Source organism: Crassostrea angulata, chromosome 3, assembly GCF_025612915.1.
Source record: "Crassostrea angulata isolate pt1a10 chromosome 3, ASM2561291v2, whole genome shotgun sequence".
Classification (NCBI taxonomy): domain Eukaryota; kingdom Metazoa; phylum Mollusca; class Bivalvia; order Ostreida; family Ostreidae; genus Magallana; species Magallana angulata.
The window spans coordinates 16,973,853-16,984,140 of NC_069113.1; the positions used below are offsets into that span (position 1 = coordinate 16,973,853).

The window sequence follows — 10,288 nt, forward strand, 5'->3', positions numbered from 1 at the left end:
TGAGCATAAATTCATGGACGGAGTATACAAAAGTTTTGTCATATCTCTTGTTCCAGGATTTCCACAATGGTATAATGTTAAATATGAGGGTGATCCAGCAGTGTATGCATACAATCTTTTTGATGATTACCAGAAGGGAGATCTAAAGATTGTTGTTTCAGCAGAATAAAGAGGACTTTGTTTTATTAGATATGACTTTTGCAGTTGTAAAATTTTTTATATAATTTGTTAATAAGTATCTCTTCGAGTTTTTAGACAAGGTGCTACTGCTAGGACAACACATATTTCAGTGTAAGCAGCTGACACTTTTGTTGAGAAGTTTAGTTTTTTGTTGTTTCAGTTGCATGATCATGTCAAAAAGTAGTGAGGTATCACTTTTTATCAAGTTTATACACAGTTGATGTACATTAAGATATTATAACTAAACAGAACAATAATTAAACAGAACAAAGCTACAAAAGCAAATATAGAAGAAATCCATAGAGTTTTAAGTGTGTTTTTCTACTTTGACATGGTATTACATACATTAGGAATAAGATTTTGTTGTTTCTTTGAAGTTTCCTATTGTTCATTGTGATTTTTTTAAACTTTATTTAAATTTAACACAAACCTTCAGTTCATACTAAAGTTGAGACATTCAAATAAATGTGGGTATCATTATAAAAAACTAAAGAAAACATTTTCTTCAACATTTGAGAATAGTAATTATCATTTCAATTCTTTTTAACCATTTCTTTTTATTCTTTTTCAGTTTCAATTGTTTTGTGAAGAGAGGATAGAGGAGAGGTATATATAAAAGAGAGGACAGTGATTCTAAAAGAAGAATGATCAATGTAGATTTTATATAGTATTATAAAACAATTTTATAAATCTTTTTTTATCAATGTCAGGGATTGTGAACATAAACCTAATGAAACAATGGTATCTGTGTAGACTTTAATACAAGAATAATGTAATTTTCCATGTGCGGTAGTCAAGGTGACAGAGGGTAGGTGTGTTTATTAGTATTTTAAGGCTATAAAATTCTTATTTTCAATAAATTAAGTTCATATTTTGATTAAGCACACCCAAAAAAGGTTTAAAAGACATTGAGTTACCTTTTATTTGATATATTTTCTTCAGTATAATGTGAGGTCAGATAATTTTAAAAGTCAGAAAATTGGCCTATTGAAATTGCGTGAGGGTACCCATGTTTGTCTCTTAATTGTGATGCAATGGAAAAAGTTATAATGAAATGGTTGTTAAATTTGAAATCAGCATGCTCAAATTGAGGGGATTGTGAGAAAAAAATCTGAAAAAAATACTGTTTTTAAAAATCACCCCTGTGCTACTCTAATAATCAAATGCATGCTTGATACGAAAGGGAAGTTACTTTACACAATAAAGAGTTACAAAACACTTGGGAAAAAACAAGGAATACCAATCATAAATGAAAACTACAAATACAAAGTTATGGTGCTTATTTATTGATAAATCTACCGTAAATTTATTATTGAAACCAAAGAATACATATAGAATATAAAGAATGCAAATTTATACTTCTCATATTGTTAAAGTCGTTGTTCAGTTCATAAAGATTAACAATATTTGTTATCAATGTTTTAAAACTTAGTAATAGTGAAATACAATTAAAGCAAACATTGATCCTATTGGAAGTTTTTAATAATTATCGAACAATAAATATTTTTTAAAAGGTTTGTTTACTCATGGTTTGAGATTTTGCAAAAACATTTTTGGCAGTACACTAATATTAAAAGTCAAGATTTTATATTTTAGTCTATATAATTTCGCATATTTTCTGTTTGTTTTACCTCACTAATTCATTAAAATAATCGTATGGCACAAATTACAAAAATATTGAAAAGTGCTTAAGAACTATAAAAAGACATCATATCTCAAAACTGACCTCATATAAATTTTATGCCAACAGAATAAGGTTAATATAAGTAGTTTAATAATATACATGTTCTTGTATTATTATCATATAATGTTTTGTAAAATTGGACCAAAAATGGGTAGAGATTTGAAAACTGATAAAGGAATTTCGGACTAGAATATTTTTTTTAAAATAATGCTGTACCTACAACCCCTATATAAGGGGCAGACCTCTGAACAATTTGAAGTACTTCGCTGTAGAGGTCTTACCTGTGTGGATCTACATCTTTTCTCGCGGTGTTGCTCGGTCGCATTGAAATTAGCAAATTTAACGCACTATTTTCAAGCCAGGAGAATACTTCAAATAAATAAGTCAATACATTATTTACAAACAGAAACTGAATATCCACATAGAATAAGAAATAAATCCATAAAATCGATAGACCACGAAAGAAATGCTACATGACGGCTACGAGTTTCAGGTGTGCAATCGGGTGTAAGGAAATCGAAGGGTTTATATACAAGGTACATCTGTGTGATGGTGCCTATTTACGAGCAGCAAAGGCGTCGGAACCAGGGGGGCTAGGGGGCCACTTTTTTTGCAAAGCTACACCTAACCATTAGAAACATAGCATGATAGAGGGTTCAGCCCCCCCCCCCCCCCCCCACTTTTTCTCGCAGGAAAGATTATTGTTCCTAAATTTAAGCATACTAGCCCAGGCCCCACCCCCCCCCCCTGGGAAAAATAAATTTTGGGTAAGTAAGTAATTATTTTTTTTAAGAAGTATAGGAATTCTGCCCCCCCCCCCCCCCCGGATTAGGATTTCCACGATTTTTGGAATTACTTTTTTCTCAATAATTCTGAGGATTAGTCTAGCCCCCCCCCCCCCCCACTTTCAATTTGCTTCCGACGCCAGTGAGCAGTGTTTAAATATTTGTAATACATTTATTTACATGTAATGTAATTTCACAATTAAGAAAATCTTAATCGTAGTGTAAAATTGTTTGGGATTTTTCTTGATTTTTCAAAATATATTCAATGGCCATTAACTCTAAAAGTAGATCATTTACCTTCTTTTTCGAAAGAGAAAAATAACACTACAATCAAAGGTCTATAACATACAATACATGGCTTTTCATTATCATTGGTAGATTTTTTTCTTATTCTAAGTAGATGTCATCCTTAATATATATATATATATATATATATATATATATATATATATATATATATATATATATATATATATATATATATATATATATATATTATCTATTCAAGACCAAATGGAAAATAAAGGACACAAACAATAAACATTACATTGCAAAAATCATACAATACAATAAAATCTTTTAAATATACATATACGCGCCATTGAAATGTATAAATTTGGTATATTTTCAAATTTTCAGTTTGGATGGACCGAGGAAGAACTTTCTGGATCGCAAGCATTGCAACCTAAAAGAAGTAGTATAATTATTATCTCGATGTAAAGTATCAAAAGCCAACTAAAAAGAAAAAAGAATATATTTTAGACTTACAGCATTTCAAACAAGACAATAGAACTGCTAGACCAAACAAGGACCCGAAGATTATCCCAACGATTCCTCTGAAAAAGATATATACATGTACTTGTTCCTAGCTTTACAAACAACAAAAACGTTATTCAATTTAAGGGAAAAAATCCTAACCTTTCTTTGGGATCAAACTCGCAACAATTTATTATTTGGGATCCGATATATTTTTTTTCAAATCTACTGTCATAATTATGCTAATCACTGTCAAATGTTATTACTTATACTTCTTTCGATACCATAATTATATGACTGTAAACATACCACATTTGGTCGTGTATTCTGTTAAAGCAATATGAGCTGTATTTTTTAGAATTTTATTTTACTGTAAAAACCTGCTAGTATGCTAAGTCTGCACGTAACTTAAACTTTTATGATAAATTAAGTTGGAAAAAATCATTGATTTTTGTCAGAGGAAAGATATCTCTTCTAAGAAACATATAGCAAATCAATTTTTGTACAGGACGATAATAATTATTCAATTTCGCTCCAATTAAGGCTCTTTAATGGCCCTTTACACAAAAATTTGGCGAAAAGAAATAAAAAACCATGATATTTTTGTCATTTTAGTAGAAAATAACATTTTCGTTAAAAAAAATTTCATCATAAAAATTGCAGCTCATTTTGCTTTAAGCGTTTTAGGTTTTTGGCGGAATGCAGCTTCCGCTAATTTAAGTTCATCGCTAAATACCATGCATACTTGGTTAAACATAGTCATGCTTAGAAATACGCTAATTCAAATCCACGCAAACTTGTTCAAAATCTAATTTCCGCAAAATATCGTACACGCCAAAAAATATGTTTACAGTATTCTTAAAAGGGCATGATCACGATTTTTGTAAAAAACTTTTTTTCTGTTTCTATTATTTACAATGCGTTTGGGATTCATTTCTAATGATCAAATTAAAGAACAAGGGACGTTATTGGCCAAAAAATGCCGTGTTTTAAAATCTAATGATACCTACCATTTTAAAAAGCCAAGAATAAACAAAACTCAACGGTATATGATTTATTCATATAACTTTAGTGTAAGTATGATACATTTTACGTTAAACACGGCGCCTTTTTAAAACGAAACGTCGACATTTTACGAAGCCTTTAACGCGGCGTCATAAACATGACGGACAGGCTTAACTGGATTTTAACACAACCAAATATTTCTCTTATTTTTTCTAAATTTTTTTGGGGTGTTAGTATTTATTTCCAAACTTTCCATTCCCTTTGTTTAGAATAAGAATTTCGTATTAACTAACCCGACATAGTTAGGGAATCCGTACTGCAGAGAAATACTCGAAAGCCAGTAGAGGTAAATGAATATATTATTCACATCCACCAAGTATGATTCCCTCTATTTTATTAGGAAAATGGATTGCACATTCATAGCTCTGTTGAAATTGACAGAACAAAAATATAAACGATCCAGTTCTTACTAGTTTATCGATCGGTCGAAACCTTCAGCAACCTAAGAAAATCCCGGACTACACGAAATAATCATGGTGATGTCAGAATCAAATTCCAATAGGAGACGATTTGGCTGTTTCTTATACCTAACGTACTGATGTACGTAACAATAATTTTGTTAATTTTTCTGACTTTTTTCAACCAATTTATTAATTTGTTGATAAGAAGATGTAAATATAAACAATAAATTAGCGATCAATGCAGAGAAAAAGAAGGGTAATGTAATTTTTTCTGCAATCTCGCCACCTTCATTTACCGCATGAATCACCATAGAAAGCATTTCATTGTTTAATATCTTACTTATACTTTGTTATTTTCTTGATTTTTTCTAATACACAAACAACTCTATGTAATTTAAGACAATCGACGCGCGTGGATAGAACAATTTAGCAACTTTATAAATGCAGGAATTTCACAAAGAAAATCATTTACCAACCGGTACAATAATATACAAGAAAACTGATTAATTAAAGAGATGAATAATATAAATTAACTTCTAGCGAGTATTAAGAACGAGCACAGGTCAATGCACTTTCTTTTCAATCTAATTACGTGTGCTTTGTATAGATAAAACCTATAAACCTGGTCATAGATCGTCTACACACTTTTAGTCATTGTGTGGAGATCGTTGTTTAAACCGTGAGTCTAGAATAAATAAAATTTATTCAAATAAGACTTTAGTAGTTCAGTCACTGTTAGTATGCACAAACATATATTCAGAGAGAGAGAGAGAGAGAGAGAGTGTTTATTTCTGTTCAACGTATAGAATATATACAAATTAAACTTCACACTCGCAGTGTAAGAATCATATCAAACATAACAAACAATGTAAGACTAAGTTATTGCTGATCATACTTCTATTATCTTCGGACTTGAAAAGCAAAGGAACGATACGTTTTTGTTGTCGACTCGCGGAAGGAGCATGTGATGCAGCTAACGGGCTGAGTATATATATAGCACGTGCACTCTGAAACTGCTTGGTTGAATTTCATCATAATACTACATGTAGTATGCTATTGTGCATTATTTTATCGTTTCTTGGAACAAGTGATGTAGTCTATAAACAAAAGGTTTCTAAGTGGTTTAATAAAGATGAAGTCTAAAATTTTAGACAAGATCACGAAAGACCATTTATCTACTGATTCACTAATTCTGCGCGCAAAAAGAAATGAATATTTACATTTTTCAGTGTCTTTGCCTGTGATAACACTACGTATCGGTTTTGTACTGTACAGTCCAATAAATTCAAATGACGTATAATTGGGGCGCAAGTGGGGTTTGTTTATTTATATTCAAATAATTAATCGTACAATTGCTGAAAATTATATGAATATAAGTAATAAGATATCATTCTTTGAATATTATGAGATGACAATTTCGGTCAGGGCGTGATCAAATCTATCATAAAGCCCGTCGGGCTTTATTGGATTTGATCACGCCCCGACCTAAATTATCACCTCATAATACTCAAAGAATGATTCCTTATTCCTTTAATTAAATATATCAGTGTATGAGACATGTGCATGTTTTATAGGAGAAAAAATAGATACTTGTAAATATAAAAATGTTTTATCGAAAGAAAATATAAGTTGAATTTAACTGCATATATTGTTCTTATCGAAAAGGTATAATTGTTTTCATTAATATTTTAGATTTGTTATCGCTGAATAGAGTAAAACCCGAGACACATTCCCAAAAACGAGCAACGGCGGACTTTTTTTTGGGGGGTGGGGGTAAAAATGGGATTAATCGGGTGACAGTCGGCAGTTCATCAGCCGTTGTCTTGGACGATGTCGTATTCATTTTTCGTCGGCCGACCAATTTTGTGTCCATCGGGCCAAGTTACATTTTTTTTCTGCGTCGGTGGCCGATTTCTTCAGTTAAACCAGTCGTTTAATACAAGTAGTCCATCGAACAATTCTCGACCATCTTCCGACCTTCGGAAGACAGTTCTTATGTCTGTCGTCGCTCGGTCGATCGACATTCCGGCATTTGGATTTTCTTAAATGTCGGCCGACTGACGATCGAGGGTCAACTGGTCTTTGGGGCGATTTTGACAAATCGGCTGATGCATTGACTATCAACCGTATACGGATTAGATTTAACATTTACCGGCTATCGGTTAATATATAAGCGGTGGTCAGGCGCGGAACCATTTTCCTCGATAAATTGAAGCAATGCCCACGAAGTTACAGGTGAATATTCAGCAATTGCGAACTTGTCTATCTAATCGGCCGACCATCGGTACTGGTCGAAAGTAAGAAAAGATCACGGAAGACGAAGACAATACGACAATATGTCTAACGTCTGTTCTGGTTTTACGATTGATTAAACCACTTCAATCACATATAACGCATACACATGGACTTCAACATAAACTGTTTATTAAAGAGGAAATTATTAGTGCTTTGATCAATCCTTTCAATATGTCGGCGATTATTTTATGTTATGATCTCAACAAAAATCCACTGTAAAAATTTTATATAATCGTTTACATCTAAATAGTGTGTGTGTTGTTATTTTCTATTTATTTATTTATCAATTTATTTCGGTTGCAATTTCTATTTCTTTTTTCCTTTTGGCTTCTCTTACGTATACAAAAAATTATTTTAGATTTTTACAAGATAAACCTCTTTCGCCGGTAAAAACCGCGTGTTACGCCGAGTAACTGTCCGTGTCGGATCGCGTTGTTTGAATTACGTTGTTAAAATGTGCAATTTTCTAATCCTTTTTGCTAAAATTCACATTGTTCACAGTTATTAACCGTCACCATTTTCAGTATATGAATTGATTATGATACAGAAAATAAGTATGTTGAATATAAAAGTGGTTAATGCATGTGAAAGGTTTTAATTTCAGCAAAGACTATTCATATTTCTATATATTAGAACGATTTTTGGAGATCATTCCATGTTTAGCGTACACTAGTGACGTCATAGTGAAAAATGACGTCATTTTGGTGCCTGTAGAATTTAGCCAGCATCGAACTTAGTACAATGCACCACATCAAAAAACAAAACTAAGACGTAAAAAATATGATAAATTTTGCGGCCAAATACGGCTAATAACGTCCCTTGTTCTTTGTGAGTCAGTCATTTAGCTATATGCTAGATACATGTACAAGGCTCTAAGTTCTGTAATTTAAACAAGACTCTTGCCCTGTTTTGTTTTCGTAGGTACCAGTCAAAAATCTTTTTTAGCTGATTTGTCTATCTTCTTATTTATTTTAAGTGTAAATCAACGTTTAACACATTAGTTTTAAGTTTAAAATTGGAATTTTCACTTAAAAATTTAAAATTAAAATAACTTTGTAACTCGCTTATAACTCAACGAATAACACTCAAATAACAGTTGTCTATTACATGCCTTACTGAGGCAATGTAAAAGTTGAAATCGGAAAAATAATTTTTGACCAAAAACGTGACCATGCCTCGTTAAATATTGTTGAAATTAAATTATATTCAGGCAAGAATTCCCTCTTAAAACGGACATGGGTAAAAGATAATAATAGTTTACACAATAAACAAGAATTAGAGATAAAGATCATTAAAGTTGATGAACAGTTATTATTTTACAATACAATATTTACATATTGACCAATTTGTAAATATGCTATTTGTTTTGAGGTTTGAGGTTTTTAAGATTACTTACCCAGGAGTTATGCATCTAGTTTCTCCCAAACAAGATGTTCCGTCAGGACAACACGTGTGCCTCATGGTTGAGCAACAGTGGTATCCTGAGGGACAATGCAATGTTTTATCCGAAAAGTCATTTCCACAATATAAAGACGTTGTCGCTACAAAATAGATTCGTGACTCTTTAAGTCGTATTTGAAATTTTTTTTACAGAAGTTATTATTCAGAATACTGAATTATATTAGCCTGAAAAAATGTATAACATTAACCTTTATTTTCAAATTCGAAATTGAAATTGCAATCCCTTTTAAAAGTCAGCATACCTAGTCGAAGACAGGACCAAAATATAATGTAAACTCCTGTTAGGGTTGAAGTCAGTTTCGACATTTTGTTTAGGATTAACTGCAGTTTATGCCCTTCGTCGTTTCTTCTTTCTTGACTGCTGGTCTGAATCCGTTTTCATTTAAATACAACTTACCCAAAAGAATTACCCATAGTTTCAAGATACGTAAAACATAACAACGTGGAGTTTGTCTAATCAATGACATACCTGGAATTTCCATAAAAGTATGCATCATTTTTGTTTCTCAGAACGACTGTGCATGTACCTATGCTTGTTTGAATGACAAAATTTATTCACCGCGATAAATTCAATTAAACAAGGATAAGAGTCTTCGATCTTGCATCAATAAATTTTCTTTTTCCTATTCCGTGCACTTTTAATTCGTTGCTATTGCCCGGGTCTGCAATTTTGAAACGGAACTACACTCATATTTTACCTTCAACATGTTAAGGGTATCCTGATTGCATACTATTTTAACAAGAGGCTAATGGGCCTTATCGGTCACCTGAGTAAGTGCATTGTGGCTTTTGCAATGTACATTCATGAGCATTATAATTACAGGGCTAATGAAATAATTTTGTAGCTTTACGGTGCAAAGAACACACATTTCAAGTGTAGATAGGTTGGACCAACCTCACCCTTTTTAAGGTACTAGTAAGACCTGGACAGGGTTATAAAGAAAACGAATACTCTCAAGTTCTTTCTATAGTCTTCCTCCAAAATGGACGGTCTACAGAGCACGTGCCTAAATGTATAAATGACGTAAGTGCACTAATACTGCAGGATCGATTGTTTTATCCACTAAACGTTTTAAATTCTGACAAATTATTTTTTAAAAATTGTAGCATAACAGAGTGACATAATTGATTAAGTGAAAAAATCATAATCGGTCGAAATTACACCACCTACCCTATAAAATCGTTAGAGACCTGCCTTTACACCAGGCTCCGATTTCCAAAAAAATAACACAAGTTTGATCTCAAATTCTGAGAATTTACTCATTTTTATGATGAAATAAATACTTTGAGGCTGACGATCGGATTACCTTAATTTATCGGATTAATGCCTAGGAGCAAAGGAGAAGATTTTCAAAGAATTACTGGATTTTAGAGCCCAACCGTAACACCAGAACCCCTGACCAATGACCTTCACAATTAGAAGAGGCACTCTTCCTCATCATAACTTTGTACGTTTAGTTCAGCTGCTTAATATTCAGGAGCAAATTTCAGGAGAAGATTTTCAAAGAATTTATACATTTTCATTATATAATCATTAAAGGGGATGGAAAGTCAAAAACATATTTTATCTATATTAATTAAGTGGTTTAAATTATCACATGTGGTCATATTTCAACAAACTTGCTCCGTTTGACGTTGGTTTGTAATATAGTTGAAAGTCA

At 32.0% G+C, this 10,288-nt stretch overlaps 1 protein-coding gene across 1 annotated transcript; it reads right to left on the bottom strand.

The window, feature by feature from the left end:
* Nucleotides 1-3,154: 3,154 nt before the first annotated feature.
* On the bottom strand, nucleotides 3,155-9,589 carry LOC128177995 (uncharacterized). Its single transcript, XM_052844944.1, has 4 exons — nucleotides 8,870-9,589; nucleotides 8,563-8,707; nucleotides 3,418-3,485; nucleotides 3,155-3,334 (listed from the first exon to the last, which is right to left on the bottom strand). The coding sequence occupies exons 1-4, from the start codon at nucleotides 8,931-8,933 to the stop codon at nucleotides 3,285-3,287; spliced, it is 327 nt and encodes a 108-aa protein (XP_052700904.1). The 5' UTR covers nucleotides 8,934-9,589; the 3' UTR covers nucleotides 3,155-3,284.
* Between the last annotated feature and the right edge of the window lie 699 nt (nucleotides 9,590-10,288).